General features: G+C 37.2%; 1 protein-coding gene across 7 annotated transcripts in view; it reads right to left on the bottom strand.

Moving 5' to 3' along the window:
- The window catches only part of SSBP2 (single stranded DNA binding protein 2), a 273747-nt gene that overhangs the window by 143213 nt on the left and 111612 nt on the right, over nucleotides 1-18922 (bottom strand). The window contains exon 1 of one of the 7 annotated variants that reach the window (XM_073344394.1): nucleotides 15734-16770. The exons of the other annotated variants lie outside the window; for them this stretch is intronic. Coding sequence (XP_073200495.1) covers nucleotides 15734-15763 — 30 coding nt within the window. The 5' untranslated portion in view covers nucleotides 15764-16770. Of the gene's footprint in view, nucleotides 1-15733; nucleotides 16771-18922 lie in introns of those variants that run through there. 7 annotated transcript variants of the gene reach the window in all.

The raw sequence follows: 18922 nt of genomic DNA on the forward strand, positions 1-18922 counted from the left end.
TTTACAGAGATGATTCTTTTTGACTTTTTACTTCTATTAAAATCCTTCTTTTCAGAAACTGAATGCTTTTTCATTGTTCTTAAGATCCAAGGGTTTGGGTCTGTGGTCACCTATGCAAATTGGTGAGGATTTTTACCAAACCTTCCCCAGGAAGTGGGGTGCAAGGGTTGGGAGGATTTTGGGGGGAAAGACGTTTCCAAACAACGCTTTCCTAATAAATAAACCCAGATAAATGTTTGGTGGTGGCAGTGGAAGTCCAAGGGCAAAGGGTAAAATAGTTTGTACCTTGGGGAAGTTTTAACCTAAGCTGGTAAAAGTAAGCTTAGGAGGTTTTCATACAGGTCCCCACATCTGTACCCTAGAGTTCAGAGTGGGGAAGGAACCTTGACGTAAGTATTCAAGTAATTATTTACAGATTGTTATAGACTGCTGCTAATTGCAACTTCACAAAGTCAGTACACTGACTTGGTTGGCCTATTATTTCAGGGAGGTTACAGTTATCTTCTCCGCACTTTATCTTTCATAACATACAATGACGATCATATGATTTCACCTGCACAGTGGGTTTCCCCCCCATCCCCTTAAATGTACAACATTCCTTGCTCCCTTCATAGATTAGGTCTACATGTAGCAAAGGCCACTGCCTGAATGGGACTCATAATGATAATGCAACCATAGTTTCCACAAGAGCTAAGCAATAAGGATGTGTTGGGCAATTTGGAGCAATCAGAATTATTGACCTCATCATTTATTATCCTCTCATCTCTGTGTTACCCTCTCATTTTCTTTATTATCTTTTGAAGTGGAGAAAGCTAACTGCAAGGACCTCAACCAACGTACATGCAGTGAATTCACTGCTAATGTAAGTTTCTAAATAAACAGTATAAATAAATAATGCATGGCCTTCCCTGCACATCATGAAAGAATTAGAGAAGCTTTATACTGTATTCATTCTCGTGGCGAAAATGAGATGAATCTAAAGAAACAAAACCCTTTTGTTTATTTAATATCTTTTAGGATTTTGAGAGAACAGCTTCACTTCAGTATAGGGTTGAAGGAGAGGCTGTACAAAATTTTGTGTCTGCTTGCTATCATTTGCCCTTTGTCTGCTATTTTAGAAATAGCTATTGGAGGTTTTCTACATTATCGCTAAAAATAGGTTAAACCTGACATGAAGGGTGGGGGGGAGAAAGAAATATAATAGAAAAGAGTTTAACAAGGCCACTATATACTAAATTCAAATGAATCAGTACATCTCCTGAGAGGAGGAAGTATTGGAAATGCCTAGATGCTCTCAGTGGAGGCAGAATACTCTGGATTAATATGTGGGAAGGTGTTTATCTAGTAACCCAGTAACTGACTGCTTTATAACTGCCTCAGGTCCAACTAGAGGACAGCACCAGCCAGATGCAGTAGACTGGTGGACGTGCTTTTGAGCAAAAATATTATCATTTGCCAAACGGTCCAGTATGTCACCTAAGTGTTGTGTGATCTTATAAGACCCCAAAATACATCAGGCACACAAAGCGAGCAGAATTAAGGCTGTTGTTGGAAAGTTAATTCTGATTTTCCTGACTTCCATGTGATTAAAATCTCAAATTTAACATGCTCTGAAGAGTGTAGTAGGGAGAGAAGTATTTTTAGACAATATAATTTTATATATATTTAAAAATACATATTTACATATCTTCATTTTTATTTAAATAATAGATCACTCTATTGTAATAATGTCCATTGGGTGCAGCAGACTACCTTTAAAATCTATCTTGCTTCATAGGAAAGAAAAGATGTGTGTAAAAAAATCTACTAAGTTTTACAGCTCCAAATCAAATTAATTAACAAATAGAAACTTTTAAAGCAATCCACTGTAATGCCAAAGTAGCTTAAAGTTATTTTATAAACCTAAAGAAATAAAATGACTCTTGTTCCAATAGGAAGTACAGATTTGAAGCTCTATTCAAAAATTGTACAGGGTTAAAAGCTCTATCTATACGCTCCTGAGAAGCTTCAATACTTACTAACAATTCCTCTGTCCTACCATATGTCATTTTGGCAGCCACTCTAAGACAACTATTGTTAGTGCAGCTGATATGACATGGGGATCTCACTAGCCATTACACTTTCTACAGTATGCAGGCACTAAGTGGAATTATCGTTTTATCATCTTCAAATCCACCTTCACAGTTTTGACTTTTTACATATTTAAGTGAAAGGAAAGGATTATAATCTTTGAGTCATTTAATGTACCATAAAGGAATTGTTCCAACACCCCTACATCTCTCCAGATTTAGGAAAATAAGAATTACACAGAGAATCTGGGTGAAATCATGGCCTCACTGAAGTCAATGGAAGTTTTGCATTGATTTAGATTCATAGATTCCAAGGCCACACGGGACCACTGTGATCATCTAGTCTGACCTCCTTATAGCCCAGGACACAGAGCTTCCTCAAAATAATTCCTTCAGCATATCTATTAGAAAAACATCCAATCTTGACATAAAATTTGTCAGTGATGGAGAATCCACCATGACACTTGGTAAAATGGTTAATTACTCTTACTGTCAAAAATGTACACCTTATTTCCAGTCTGAATTTGTCTAGCTTCAATTTCCAATCATTGGATCATGTTACACCTTTCTCTGCTAGACTGAAGCACCCATTATTGAATATTTGTTCCCCATGTAGATACTTATAGACTGTATCAAGTCACTCCTTAACCTCTCTGATAAGATGTATAGATTAAGCAATTTGAGTCTATCGCTATACTGCAAGTTTTCTAATCCTTTACTCGTTCTCGCAGCTCTTATCTGAACTCTCTCTAAATTATCAACATCCTTCTTGAATTGTGGACACCAGATCAGGACACGGTATTCCAGCAGTGGTCACACCAGTGCCATATACCAAGATAAAATAACCTCTCTACTCCTATTCCAGATTCCCTTGTTCATGCATCGAACGGTCGCATTAGATCTTTTGGCCAGAGGATTACATTGGGAGCTCATGTTCAACTGATTATCCACCACAACCCCCACATCTTTTTTAGAGTCACTGCTTTCCAGGATAGACTCCCACATTCTACAGGTATGGTCTACATTCTTTGTTCTTAAATGTATAAATTTAGCCATATTAAAAAACATATATTTGCGTGTGCAGTTTACCAAGCAATCCAGATCACTCTGAATCAGTGATCTGCCCTCTTTTCATTATTTATCACACTCTCCCAATTTTTGAGTCATCTGCAAACTTTATCAGTGATGATTTTATGTTTTCATCTAAGTCATTGATAAAAATGTTAAATAGCATGGGGCCAAGAACGATCATTGTGGGACACAGAAACCAGTGGAAACAACATAGCAAGTTTTGACTTCAGTAGGGTCAAGCCTTTTCCCCAATGGTGGGCAACCTGCAGCTGCGGGTGGCTGTGCCTGAGGATGGTCAATGTAAACTGTCTCATGGGCTGCCAGTGGATTACCCTGATGGGCCACAGGTTTGCCTACCACTGCTTTACCCTCTGTTTCTGTACTGAGATGTGCCTAGACTGAAAGTTTGCTATACCAAAATTATATGCACAATGCAGATACCTTAGGGAGGTGTACGGTATAAATGTCTAGAGAGACAGATAAAGTATCATATCTTAGTAAACACTACTTCTATACTATACTAAAACTGAGGTTTTAAAACATTCATAACCCTATTATTTTTTAGTTTTTATTATTCTGTTCCTATGATAGGAATGTTTTTAGACCAAACTGAAGTAAAATCAACAAAGGTAACAAACTTATCTCTGGTTTCAGAGGAACAGCCGTGTTAGTCTGTATTCGCAAAAAGAAAAGGAGTACTTGTGGCACCTTAGAGACTAACCAATTTATTTGAGCATGAGCTTTCGTGAGCTACAGCTCACTTCATCAGATGTTTACCGTGGAACTTATCTCTGACAACTAATTTAAATACATTTTGAAAGCACAATTACTGTTCAGATTTATCTAAAATATACAGTGTATTATTTTATGTATAAAATAGTTGACTCATACGATACAGACTGTATTATGATTAACATTTTAAAAGTAGCAGAGTACTAGGGACTAAACAAAGGAAGTAAATTTATATTCTACCAGAAGGTTCATTGCAATCATCCATAAAGGATCTTTCATCCCATTTTTGTCTTTAATACAGAAAAATGACTTCCCCACCTCACCCTTCCCAAATTAAAGAACATAAGTAGAGATGCTACAAGAAGCTAAAATATACCAGCAGGACAAAGAAAAAACACTGTCTTGTTTTAGGAACAGAATTATTTCTTTCTAGAGTGAAAAATACTGATTATTTTATTTGTCCATGTAATTTTAGGTTATCTGATTCAAAGGATATTGTACAAGTATTTTTCAGTATTGCGTCAGGCAAAGCATGGACTTGAACCTATGTTTCCCACATCTCAGATAAGTTCCCTAACCACTGGGCTTTAGAGTTGCTCTCTCTGGCTCTGGGCCAACGAATATTTAACTATTAATACAAAGTAGAACGGTTCCAACAGAAGAGACTGAGAGACACAAACAGACTATAACATGGTGGTTAGGATACCTGTGATGTGGGTGATCCAGGTTAAATCCCTGCTGTGCCTGATTCAGAGCAGACTTGAACCTCGCTCTCTTACAGCTTATGTGAATGCTCTGAACAATTGTTTATTCTAGTGGTTTTCTTGCTCTTTCTCTGCTTTTCATGAAAAACTTAAAAAAGGTCTCAGTTTCATTCCAATGCAAAATGGGAAGATTTTTGAAACCTCAAGAAGTTCCACAGGATGGAAAAATTGTTTCCTGCCCAGCTTTAGTCAAAACAAACCTTGAAGGGCGGTCCAGAACCAATCCAAGGCCTCATCCTAAGCTTGCTCAAGGCAATGAGGATCTTTCCATTGAATTCAGTGGGCTGGAACTCAGGCCTGTTGTGCAAGATTTGCCCAGCACTACTATGTACATCAAATTTATGGAACAAAAAATCTTGAAGAAAATTATAGGTAAAAATGTTAGTATAAAAATGTTAGTCATCCACATGCAATATGTTCTCCAAAGTCCAACTAATTTTTTACCCAGTCTTATTATTCCACACTATTCAATTACTGAGTTCAAGTGAAAATAAAAACTATTAAAGATCAAGAGGTATCTAAAAAGAACTGAGTCTAATGAATATGAACAATACAGAAACTTATACAGTTTTCTCTTGTTAGTGAGAACCAACCATAACTGATGTAGGATTTCACTACTTAAGTTACATGATTATTCCTAATCCATGAAAATATAAATAATACATTATTTTAATAGTCCTATGGTTGTGTATTTTAGTTTGCGAGTAGCAAACAGGAAAAACTGTATTTTAGAAGGAAATATCAATAGCATCTTTCATAATAATTCTTGCATCAAAATGTGCAATTTCGCACTCCTTCCTATATTCCTTGGCACTCCTTCCTACATTCCATACTTCTGAAATGCTAGAAAGTACTTGGTTAATACATTTGTGACTGTGGTCACATACAATGATGCTCCACAAGAAAGTCTGTTCTACACAGTCATGTAATTACATGTCCAGAACAACTAACAATAATTCTTAAATATACACCGTAAGATTCTTAAATTGTGTAAATGAGTGTAGCTCCATTGACTGACGGAACTATGGCAATTTATATTAGCTAAGAATCTGGCTCAAAAATATGTATGTAAAAACCTGGCTCAGATATTACATAAAAGGAAGAGAAGAGATATACTGAAACAATTAAGTACTGAATCTGGTGCTTTTGGTTTTAATTTTACAAACGAGACTCAAATGAACATTTTCTCCCATTTACTTGGATACAATCTCAACTGAAAAGAGCTATCTTTATTGCAAGCTTACACTCACACTGGAACTCTTTTCACCAATATTTCTACTTAATGTTAATATTTAGCTCCTGTCTAGTGCTTTTAAATCTGTAGATTTCCAAGTGCTTTACAATGGAGGCAAGTACTATATCCACCATTGTACAGATGGGGAAACTGAGGCACAGAAAGATGCTATAACCAGACCCAAAGCCATACAGCAGGTCAATGGCAGACTCTTTCAATGTCCCATCCACTGAATTATACTGTCTCCCCTCTTAGACAACTTTTGTTAAACAGAAATATAACTACAGCTGCTGCCAATATATTTAATTAAAAGTTGTTCATCGGAAATGCAGTCTAATCCAATTACAGTGTTAACATACCTGTTAATCTGATTCACAATGCCTTTTTTCCTTTCCTCCCACTTACTATTTATCATTGAAACCATGAACTGTATATAAGTTACCCAGGAGCCTGGCTGTAGCATCTTAAAATAGTTTGGGCATGGCATTGCTAATGTATAAAAAGTTAAATTCTGTATAAATCAAATCCTATTTAATTATGACCACCCTCTACAATCTCATAAAATAGTATTATTACAATTTTCCAAATGTGTATCACACAGTTCAGTTGATAAAGCAAGACAACATAATAACTGTGTTATACCTGTTAAAGTATTTTGTATTGACACTTTGTGTCATGTGATCTGCCTACTGCTTTAGGCTGGAGCCCACTGTAAAAACTGGGAGATCTATCAGAAATATGTCTTTATTTAAAGAAAAAATACCATAAAAAACTATACTACCATATTGTATGGTAAAAATATACTTGAAATCTAATTATACTGAAACTACACTAGCTTATTTACTATGATAATATTTAAGTAGGGGAGCTTGTTTCCGCTTTTTTCTTGGACTGTTTAAAAAGTAATTCTGTTAAGTTGCAAGTATCCACAGGAGCAAATTGTACCTTTTTATGGAACAAAACAGATGGCATGTATGCTAGACAATAGATTTGCAAATCCTGATGCTGTATTACATCTACCATCTTAAGAAATGAAATCTGACTGTCACATCAGTGTGATGATTGCTATGCAGTTTAAGGGAGTGGGAATTTTAGGACAACTATTTTCTTGACATATAAAAATTGTATATATAGAAGGGCGAAGTTTTCCATTTTAACTGAAGGGAGTAGGTAAAAAAAATATTCAGGTTCCATTATTCACAATACATTCTTATGACAGATCCATGGAGGAATAAAACTTTAACACTTTGGAGAAAGACTAATGGCCAGTGGGTTGAAATCCCAGCAATAAAGAGGTTAATGTTGCCTAAAGGATATGTAGGAAAGCTCATCTCTTTTACCTTTCAATTGCAAACCTAAATAACAGATCAATAATATGTAAAATATTACTTATATCTTAAAAATACTCAAAATCCTTTATTAATGATCACAGAAAGTACATAGAATTATACCTGTCCTTGTTTTTTTTATAAAAACTATCCTAAAATTCATGTGAAATAAAAGTAGTCAAGGTCTATGAACAATAACAAAAATCTCTTCAGTAAAATCACTGTGAATCAATATTTCATACTGGGAGGAAATGTCCCATAAAAGATAAAATAAACATAATTGAACACATTTCCACAGAGAAACATTTGCTCTCTTATTTTAACAGCTCTCCACTCAGTCAAAGGTAATGTCTACTACTACACTAATAATTACCCTGTAGTTAAATGCTGACTCTGTGCATGTAAATTATCTTAAAGAGACATGAAAACATTCCATCTATTGATCAAAATTATGAGTCTCGGTCTATATTATATTTTATAAAATACAAAGGGATGTTTTAAAATACAAATATTTTTAAACTGTACATTGACATTTGAAAGCTAATGATCAAATGATGCAGGAATCTGCTCTTGTGACAATGAAGCCAAGATTTGGTGCACTAATGCTTAACGCATAAATGTGTCATGGAAGGTCTTTTTTTAATTACCATGTTTCAGCTGTATGATATACTTTAAGAAGCCCCAGAGCTAGTGGAACAAATAATATCACAGATCACTGAAGGGGTTAAATGAAATATTGTGGCTCAACAAAACTTGAAATTTTATTTTTTTCAAGTGGGCATTAAAAATTAATCCCACGCTAATATTAAATGACCATGCTCCTGTAGCAGAGCCCCTCAACAGTTTCTCTCAGTTTCAGTTCTGAACACAAGAAAATCTTGTAGTATGTGCACAAGCCTGCTTCAGCTCTGAGCATACACAACCCCTCAATCATTAATAATTCAATAAGTTAGGCTACCACCACTATCAAATATTGTACGTAAAATCACTGGAAAATTAACCTCCTCCAATAAACTACTCTCTAAGCATCTAAATGTGTAAAAATGAGAATAATTTAAAATTGCTTTATAACTTTTATCCTTAGAAAATATAGTTCACTGCACAATATTTTCTGCAGTTGTAAACTATTTGGCACAGATGAGTATCCTCACTAAAACAAGAAAAAAACAATACTGTTTCTACATTAAATATGCATGATGCAAGAAACATTTGATGTTATCAACAAGGATATGTATGAATAAGTATAATCCCCCTTTTGGACGGAGACAAATGTTCAGCAGCAGGCTCAGAAATCTTACTCTCAAAACGCAAGTAAACGTGCATGCTGTGTTAGTGTTAACAATAGTTTTAATGTTAGATCCTAATATAAAATTTGCATTCCCACTTATCTTGAAAACTCCACTACTAAGTAGTGCTTTTTTATTCTCTTGAAGATACACAGTATTGCACACTCTGCATCTAAAATTAGAATCTCATTCACTGTCTGGGTGCAAAAAGAAGGAAGCAGAAGGAAGCACTCCAGAATGCACCTGCTGCTGCTTCTGTTGCTGCTAACTCTCATAGGGACTTCAGAGGACTCCTTTTATCCTACCCTCTTCATCACAAGTTACTGTAAACACTGTACACTGACCGGTGACCACCATATTTTTCAATATTAGTTACACAGAGACTGTTTGAAAATTAAAGGTCTTGAGAAACATATTTTGAAAATGTTTATTAACAGAATAAATAAGTCTCACATAAAATTCACATATTATGGATGAATGTTAGACTAAAAACTAATTCTCCATAAGTTACTGTTATACTTTCACTGTCAAGGTTTTCTATTTGAAACCCATATTTTGAATTTAATTAGAAAGCAGTTGTGTCCCTTGTGTGTGTTATATAAATAATATACCTTGCTGGATTTTTGGTGCTATTTATTAGAGATGGACAAAAGTCAGAATTTCTGTTTTGTGGGAAATTTCAACTTTTTGACATCTCTTTCCATTCCAAATTTGAGTAAGAACAAATATTTTCATGAAATTATCATTTTGATTTTTTTTTAAAGATCTATTTTCATTTTACATTATTTCATGATATCTCAGTAGTATTAGGGCATAATGCAATGTCAGATTATGACATAATGTTTTATTATGTAAAAATAAAACAAAAAAACCTAAGGGCAGCTGCTACTTAGTACACACTGAGACTTCTTATCTTATTTTATAGATCAAAGAGACTCCTGTTTGTATTATAATGAAACAATTTGATACTTCTGCAAAATGGACATTTTCAATACTGTAAAATAATAATAATGTTCTAATACTGTAAAATTGACCACTCAGCAGAGCAGTTAAAATAATAATAATAATGTTCTAATACTGTAAAATGGACCAAGCAGCAAAGCAGTTAATATATTGTCTTACACATATGTAAATTAGATCGTTCAAATGGGTTGTATGGGATAGGGGGTGAGTGGTATGCATGTAAGGAATAGAGAGATGACAGACTGTGGGTGATATACTGAAGGGCAGGATTGAGGGAACTACTTGGAAGGATATAGCTAGTGGTTCTCAAACTGTAGGTAGGAACCCCAGAGTGGGTCATAACTCCATTTTAATGGGGTCACCGTGGCTGGCATTAGACTTGCTGGGACCCAGGGCTGGGGTCAAAGTGTGAGGTGCCCAAGGTGGTGGGACTCGGGCTTTGTCTTCCCCCACACAAACCCTGGGCAGTGGGCCTTGGGTGGGCTCAGGCTTCTGTCCCCCCTCTGTTGTAATTTTTGTTGTCAGAAAGGGGTGACAGTGCAATGAAGTTTGAGAGTCCCTGATATAGCTGACTGAGGGGTAGGAATAAGGGAATGGGGGAAGGAGTATACAAAAAGTAGGAGGGGAGAGAGAAACAAGAGGACAAAACAGAAGATTCAGAACAGGAGCTAAAACAGAAGACAAGGAGAAAGCAACAAGGGAGAGACAGATATAAAAAAAGCCATTTTGCCAAAATAGTATCTTTCATCAGTCACAGACGAGAGTTGCTAACTCAAGAAAAGCCAGCTGAGACACTGAGAAGTGCAGGAGTGATAGAAAAGAGCAAATTATTTGACAAAGCAGAAAGTATAAAAAATAAAAGATAATCAGAGACAAATAGAAAGAAGAGATAAAGATGTCATTTCTTGGAGGCACTTAAATGCTATTAGATGTTGTGTCCGTATTTGTAGGCGAATAATCTGATTTTAGATTCAAATCTAAAAACTTAGATTTTTCCTTTGGCATCTAATCCTTCCGCATTTCTCCCTTTGCTGCCTTCCTCACGATTATTCCTAAATCAACTCCAAAGGCTCTGCCTACATCACACGGTGGCAGGACTCTCCAATTGACTCCCTAGTGGACTCTCCTTTAATTATTTCAACATGTGGGCCCAGAGATCCTACATTTTAAACATTATCACTGATTTATAAAACAAAGACTACAAAGATGACAATATAGCCCCAAAATGGAAGAGACTGGCCAGATCTCTGGGCCTGCTCCATCCTCTTTGCACTATTATGGTACACGGGAATTACCATACTGGATTAAATGTGATATCCATCTAATTCAGTATCCTGATACAGGGGCCAGTATCTTCAGAGTAAGCTGTAAGAAGCACACAAAGGCAGATGTGGTATAATATGCTCCCCACATTAGCTTTCATCCTAATCTCTAATAATTAGAGATTGGTTTAAACCAGTGGTGGGCAAACTTTTTTGCCTGCGGTCCACATCTGGGTATGGAAACTGTATGGCAGGCCATGAATGCTCACGAAATTGGGGTAGGGAATGCGGAAGTGGGTGAGGGCTCCGGCTAGGGGTGAGGGCTCTGGGGTGGGGCCAGAAATGAGAAGTTCAGGGTGCAGGAGGGAGCTGAGGGCTGAGACAGGGGGTTAGGGGGTGGGGGCTCTGTGGTAGGGCTGGGGATGAGGGGTTTGGGGGCTACAGGCTGGGGATGAGGGCTGGGGCAGGGTGTGGGGTGTGGGAGAGAATGAGGGCCCCAGCTGTGGGTGTGGGCTCTGGGAGGGGCTGGGGATGAGGGGTTTGGGGTGCAGGAGGGGCTCCAGGTTGGGATCCAAGGGTTTGGTGGGCGGGAGGGGGTTCAGGTCTGAGGCAGGGGGTTGGAGCATGGGGGAGGGCTCAGGGGTGCAGGCTCTAGTCGGCGCCTACCTCAAGCAGCTCCCGGAAGCAGCAGCATGTCCCCCCACCGGCTCCTACATGGAAGCGTAGCCAGGCGGCTCTGCATGCTGCCTGGTCAGCAGGCACCGCCCCTGCAGCTCCCATTGGCTGCAGTTCCTGGCAGTGTGCAGAGCCTTCTGACTACCCCATGCATAGGAGCCGGAGAGGGCACATGCCAGTTGCTTCCCAGGAGCCGCAGCACGCACAGAGTGGGGCAAGCCTGGCGGGAGCATGAGGGCTGATGGGCCGGATGCAGCCCGTGGGCCATAGTTTGCCCACCTGTGCTTCAAAACCTGAAAAAGTAGGTTTAATATCCCTTTTAAAACTTTTGATAGCTGTAATTATAACTCTGGATATTCCTGGACAATCAATTTTTAGTCTCAACAAAACTTCCTATAGCAATATATTCCACAATCTATAATACGTTGTGTGAAAAATATTTCCTTTTGTCAGTTTTGAATTTGCCACCTTTTAATTTCATTTACTGTCCTCTTGTTTAACTGTTAGACTGTAGAGCGAATACCATTCCTTATCTTATATGCGTCTATTGTATTTGCTCTTATTTATCTCCTTTCTAAAGTAAACAATCCCAATCTTTTCAATCTCTCTTCAAATGAGAGTTTTTCCATCTTCTCTAAATCCCCTATAGTTCTGCAATCTCCTTTTTTGAGATGGGTGATTAGGACTGCACACAGTATTCCAGATGGCTTTATAATATTTTCCATATTGCTCTCCATCCCATTACTTATGCATCCTAACTTCATTTGCTTTTTGAATCAAAGCTGCACATTGAGCTGAGGTCCTCATTGAGCTGTCTACGAAGATGTGCAGTTCCTTTTCCTAAACCTATACAGTTCATTATCACAGGAAAAGAAGTACCATTATCTGCAATTTACAGATGGGGAACTGAAGCACAGAGAAATTAAGTGACTTGCCCATCGTGACACAGGAAATCTGTGGCAGAGCTGGAAGTAGAGCCCAGATTTCCCTAGTACCTTAACTACTTGACTATCCTTCCTATCCTGGCTTTCCCCAGATTTGGAGGGAGGCAGGGGAAGAGGGAAAAGGAAATAGTATTATCATGAGTATCTTGATCCATGAGACCAATGTGTCTTTCATCAGCAATTTTAGAGTGATGGGAGAGGAGTTCAAAACTCATTAACATATATGAGAATTTTATATCACGGGTAGCAGCCACTTTAGTGCTCTCCTTTATGGCTTATAACATTTATAATTTTGCCACTGAAGGAACTTAATTAAACTGATCCTCAGACTGCTTATAAAGAACTATGGTAACTTTCACTTCCTTTTTGTACTGTTTGAATTTATTTTTCCTAGTCTTCTGTTAAAGAAATGCTAGACAATCTGTGCTAGTTCATAGTTTTTATTCTGTATGTAACATGACAAATACACATTATTTTGATTACATGAAATTATATCATGTTGACTTAAAAGGCACAAAGACCATTTAACTATTAGTGTATATATATATATATATATGAATTGGAAAAGCAAGAACAATTTAGTGTTTCTCCTATTTCCTATTTGTAGAATACTATTTTATCTTTATAAAACTGGTCCTATGAAAATCTATGTTTTATTTTATTGCATATGTCTATGCCTATTAGTTATAATGTTGAAAGTGACTTCTTGGCAATAAAAGTACTTGTTGATAAAATTTCTTAAATAATTAATAAAATATACCCAAAAAAATCTCTGCTGAGAGGAAATCTCTTCCTATGCCTGCATCTAAATTTACATTGATATCCTTGAATCATATCTGTTTCTATATTTAGCAAGTACAAGTACCTGCACGACTGAAGGAAGTAAGTGCATGATTGTCTTGATGTCTTCAAAACGCCCTCTCTGTTACAGAGTGACTATAATGTGATGACTGAAGAATGGATAGGTGTGTACTCTCCTCTCTAATATGGCAGTAATTAGAACTAGTGAGAACTTTGTAAAAATTCATGGAGATGTGGCCATGGCAAATGGGAGAGCTGAGTAATGGAAATGACACTGGCACAGTAAGCAAATCTGAGCAATCTCCGGTGGCAGATCTTGATGGGAATATAAAAATATTCCTCTTTGAGATCCATCGTTTTAGTTCAATCAAGGATCTTTGAACGGCCATTTCCTTTTTCTACCTGTCTCAGGTACATTCATTCTTGGTCAAAATGCCTTTCACCTAACTACTCTGAGTTCTTAGACATGGTGAGCCTTGCACTGTACATTGGGCTTGGTGTTCATAAGGAATAAGCTGGAATGTTCTCTGAGTTTACCTCTCCTTTAATATCTATTCAATCCTCCACTCCTAACTGAAGTCCTCCTTAATTATGTGAATGAATAGAACGCCCCAAAAATTTATTTAGGTCTATATTTCCTTTTTGTTTTGTTTCATTATTTAGAAAACAAGGCTTGTTTCTCCACTTCTTCCTCACCATACCTAAGAGTTCACAATTCTCCACTAGAGTATTTAAAAGCTATCAGTTATTGCTTAGATTGGGAGTCAGGGCCTCCAATCTCCTGGGTTAAGGGGCCTCCTAAAATGGCACTGGCTATAATAGAATGACCTGTGAAACTAAGTACATAGGGAGAAATCAAATAAAGGAGTAAACTAATGAAGTGTTTTGTAATAAAAATGCCATCCCTTATCTTTCGAAGAGCTATTTTCCATGAATTCATCTATCTAGAGTAAGATTGACTTCGAGTAACATGTTGGAAATGATGACTGAGATTAAGTAATTCTTTTGTAAGGAGTAGTAATTCTTGTGCTATCTTTGTGTTAGCTGATATTTAGGATAGGAATTCACCATCAGATTGTATCACAGTTAACTAAAGAGGTCACTGCTCAAAATGGTACACAATCAGTCTTGTTTGTTTGTATCATGAAGAATTTTGGTCTGTTAAATCTTCTGGATCTGTTGAGGCATTTCTATTCTGCTTGGATAAGAGCTTCCAAATCTGCCTGGAGAGGGACATAAGCTTGTTTATTAGTGCTGAATGGAAAATACTTTGTCATTTATTTATTCTCTTTTTTTCCTGTAATGCATATGAGGATGAACATCCAGGGTACTAAAATAACTCAACCATTGTTTCAAAAAACAAACACATACACCTTGGGGGGAATGATCTTTCTTGAATTTCTTCCTTAGAGCCATCTAGATCTGATTCTGAGACTTCTCTTTCTGCTGATGATGACAGAGGATGAGATGCACTCTCTTTCTTTTTTATATTTTGGATTTTTTCTTTGATCTTGCTTGAGGACATGCTCTGTCTATAAGATTTTTTTTTTAATGCTTTTACTTTCTGAGTATCAGGGTTTCTGTCTTGTTAGCATCATTCATCCTTGCTGGAAGACAAGAGCAAGTTAACCTGCGATTGTGAATTGTACATGTATGTTGTATCTCAGTATGGCACAATGGAGTTTTGGACACAGTGGAATTTAGTTAAGAGGCAGATAGTTTACATTGTTTGGGGGTTAGTTTGCATTCTCAGGAAACAACAGAGTCAGTTTGTTTCCTGTATTTGGAGTTGGAGTGAAAGTAACAGTCAAAGACTCCGCAGACAAACAGTTCTTCTCTCTAGAATAAGATTGACTGAAGTGCTATCTAATCAGAACATTTGAAGCTGCAATGAAGGAATTAGACAGGAAGTTAGTAGAATTTATATAGGTGAAGATCTACGGTATTAGAATTGTAATAATTTAAAAATAGAGAAATAAATGGTCAGTGGTTTGATCTTTTATAAATCTTTGCCTTTTAGAGTCATATCCATAGAGGGCAGCTATCAAGATTTTTTCTGAAGTGTCTGAAGGCATCTAATATCTTTGTCAACTGGTTAAACCTAAACATAAATTTATTCTAACCTTTCAGGAAACCATTACAATTGCTGCCATAATATAAGCATATGCTGACAACAACAAACTGTAAATATAATATCCTAACAGAAATACATCTCACTGTGTAACAGTTAAGGATGCTCAAGGTGCATCAACCCATACATTAAAAAAGTCAATTAAGTTATATTAAATACAATATACAGCAAGTAATCAACAGCTTATAGAAAGCACCGTCTTCATATGGCCTCATTAAACACAGCTGTGTCAGCCATCACACTCGAACAAACATCCCATCAAAACACCCTTAATTCTACATCTGTAGTGGTGCCAGTCTACAATCTACAATTCTTATTCACGGAATTAAAGATTTTTATGTCTCTACTTTAAAATTTTTGTTATTTTTGGATCTAGTATTTTTTATAAAGAGTATAAGAATTTCACAGACTATGCTATGCCACAGGCTATTTTAATTTATTTATTTATATTAAAACAATATAGGGAACCATACTTTCATCTTCTCTTCATTGTCTTTCGACATAAGGCCTCAGTTATTCTGTTGTCTAAGGCAACTGCAATATTAAAATATAAATAGACACTTTCTCATCACAATCTTTGGTCTCTTCATCTACTTTATAAAATATTCTGTGTTTATATTATTTGAATATATGCTAGCAAATATACATAGCTGGAAAACAGTATTAAAGTGTTTTTCCAGACTTCTAGACTAGTGTTACTTACAATTCCCAATTCTAAATATCAAAATGTAATCCAAACAATGCCCACTTGGTTGGCTGTGTAGCTGCCTGGTTAAATAGATGGCCGCTCCCTCCCACACATTATTACTGTGTTCCTATTTAAGTGCTCAATAGTTTTTAGAACTCTGCATATTATTATTTAGGCATGTAATAGTTTTAACATATTGTTAAATGTTTATGCTGAAATTTATGCAAGCGTAACTGTTTGTCAAGTTAGACATGCAACTATCAGTTAGGGAGCGTGCAGCTGCCCCTTAATTTTGAAAATTTTTGCCTTCAATACTTTTCCATCATTTCTCTCTCTCTCTCTCTCTCTCACACACACACACACACACACACACTTGCTGCAAACATTTTATCAGTTTCACTACAATACAACTAAGTAGTGAAGTATTTGGTAAAAAGGAACTAAGAGACCTCAAATACTACAAATTTTATTAAGGTTTCAGAGTAGCAGCCGTGTTAGTCTGTATTCGCAAAAAGAAAAGGAGTACTTGTGGCACCTTAGAGACTAACAAATTTATTTGAGCATAAGCTTTCATGAGCTACAGCTCACTTAATTTTATTAAGGAACTACAAATAACAACCACTTTCTATTTAAAGAATTGTCTACTATACCTTGAAATTTTAGTTTATAATACAAAGTGCAGCTGATATGTTAATCTTTTCAGGAAGGCTATCCATATACTACTGGTATCCATCCTTTGATGAGTAGAGAGTTAAAGAAACCCCTATGACAACCCAGTTCATGTTTCTTCTTCCCCCTTCCCACCTCCAGAGCCCAGCCGGTTGTGCCAGACACCCACAACCCCTCCCCTCCAGAGCCCACCTGCGCCCCCCCCAGCCAATACACCCAAACCCCCTCCTCCCCAGAGCCCAACCTCGCCCCCACCCCAAGCCCAGATGCCCACACCCCACCCCCAGAGCCCAACCCAGCCACAGGGCCCTCCGGCCCAGATACCCATATCCCCTCCCTTCCCAGAACCCAGCTGCGGGGCCCTCCCTTGCCCAGACACCCGTCCCCCTCACCCCACAGAGCCCAGGGATCCAGAGGGAGAAACAGCCTGATGCTGGGTGCCAGGCTTGGGCAGAGTTTCCTGCGTGCCACCCTCTCCTTCCCTAAGGGCATGCTTGGAACTGCAGCTGCCAGGAACCCTCTAGCTCCCTCTCCCTCCCACGAGCAGGTTCTTCTATATGTGAGCTGAGTCCAATGGCTCCTAGTGGTAGCTAGAAGCACTACAGCCCATTTCTGTGGGGGAAAGGAAATTCTGCACGCACTAAGTTAATTTCTGCAAAATTCTGCATTGCACAGAGGCACAGAATTCCCCCAGGAGTAATTTTCAAAGAAAGGTTAACATAATAGTGACACCTTTCTGGATGTTATAGAGAGTGAGTTTATTTTGTTTAGTGTTATTTAATTAAACCATACTAAAAAGTAGTAGAAAAAAGTTTGTTGTAATTAAACACTCAGTCCATATTTGCAAATATTTGAAGTAGGAGGAAAACATTTTTCGTTACTTGGCTCTGAATATGGGAACTATTTCTAAGTTTCTTCCATTCCTTCCCAACTAAGGCAGCTTCTGTAATACAAAAAACCCTTGACAATATTAAACTGCGAACTGCTGAGCAACTAGAACAAAGAATATTGACAACATTTTTTAGGTCCCAAAAGAGTACATTTAAAAATCAAGTAACTGGAAATGAGAGTTGAACCAATTCTATGGTTCATCAAACATATGCAATAATATGTTGATTCTAATGCAGTTACAGGCAATGAATCTGAATGCCTGTCAGGTCAAAATTAAAAATTAAAGCAGAGGTCTTGGCGTGTCAGGAAGGGAAGTTGTTTTCTGAAGCACTCAGTAGTGCTAGAAGGGGTTCAGAAGGAAGGCATAACAGCATCACAAGGTCTGTCATGTGAAGAAATATGCAGGGTTGCATCTTTGCCTATAGCAACTGAGAATCAAAAGAGAATGTTAAAGAATTTCCAATTAAAAAATTTAAAAAAAGAGTACAGTATCACTTAGCTATGAGGGAGCTCCAGAACAATGGCAACAATGGGTTGAGAAAAAGAGGAAGAGAAGAATCTGGCAAGAAAAAAATTGCATATTTCATCTAGACTAATCTCTGTTTTGGCAGGGACATTTTGGATAGTTAAAGAGAGCAATATTTCAGTCTTGCGTCTATCGTTTCTGTGTACTATATATTAAATGGTACGATTAAGTGTGAAAATAAAAGAAAAAAGGGAGAACTAGATGGCTCATGGGATTGCTAGTGGCATACAGAGCCTCAAGATCACAGATTCAATCTGACCCGGGTTGGTAGTGATTCAAAGTTGATCCTATCTGATGGATACTCGGAGGCTTATGGGAAATGAGTTCATTGTATTAGTCCAGGGGGGTGAAGGGACATCTCTCCACTGTACAGGAAAACTGACACATAAGGTTCTAATTGGCATCCTTGTTAACAGTCTCAGAGAGGTCAAAAATTGAATGGGCATTAAGATATAGGCAAAGTATAAAAGAAAGCAGACATTTAACACTGCTAAATATGGAATAAAAATACAGCAACCGAAGATTCTACCGTGGGGTGTTCTGATTTTTTTTGTTTGGTCTCACATGGACAAAGAAACTCAGACACTAGAATTTTAAATTCCAAAACTTCAATAAGAAGTTAACTTTGTTGAATTAATGCAAACAAGGAACTGGGATGGATTTTGGCATGTAAGAAATATGTCAATTAGGTATAGGCTTTTGAGAAAAATGGTCCTGAGGAGCAATTGCCAAATCTAAATTGGAGCAAGAATTACTACTTTTGACAATTTATTCCCCAATAAATCATTATATCTGAAAACTATTGTTCAATATAGGTCACCCTCCCCAATACTCTTTAACGTAAAAATATTTCACACACACACATAAATCCAATTTAACATACACTGT

Source organism: Lepidochelys kempii, chromosome 5, assembly GCF_965140265.1.
Source record: "Lepidochelys kempii isolate rLepKem1 chromosome 5, rLepKem1.hap2, whole genome shotgun sequence".
Classification (NCBI taxonomy): Eukaryota; Metazoa; Chordata; order Testudines; family Cheloniidae; genus Lepidochelys; species Lepidochelys kempii.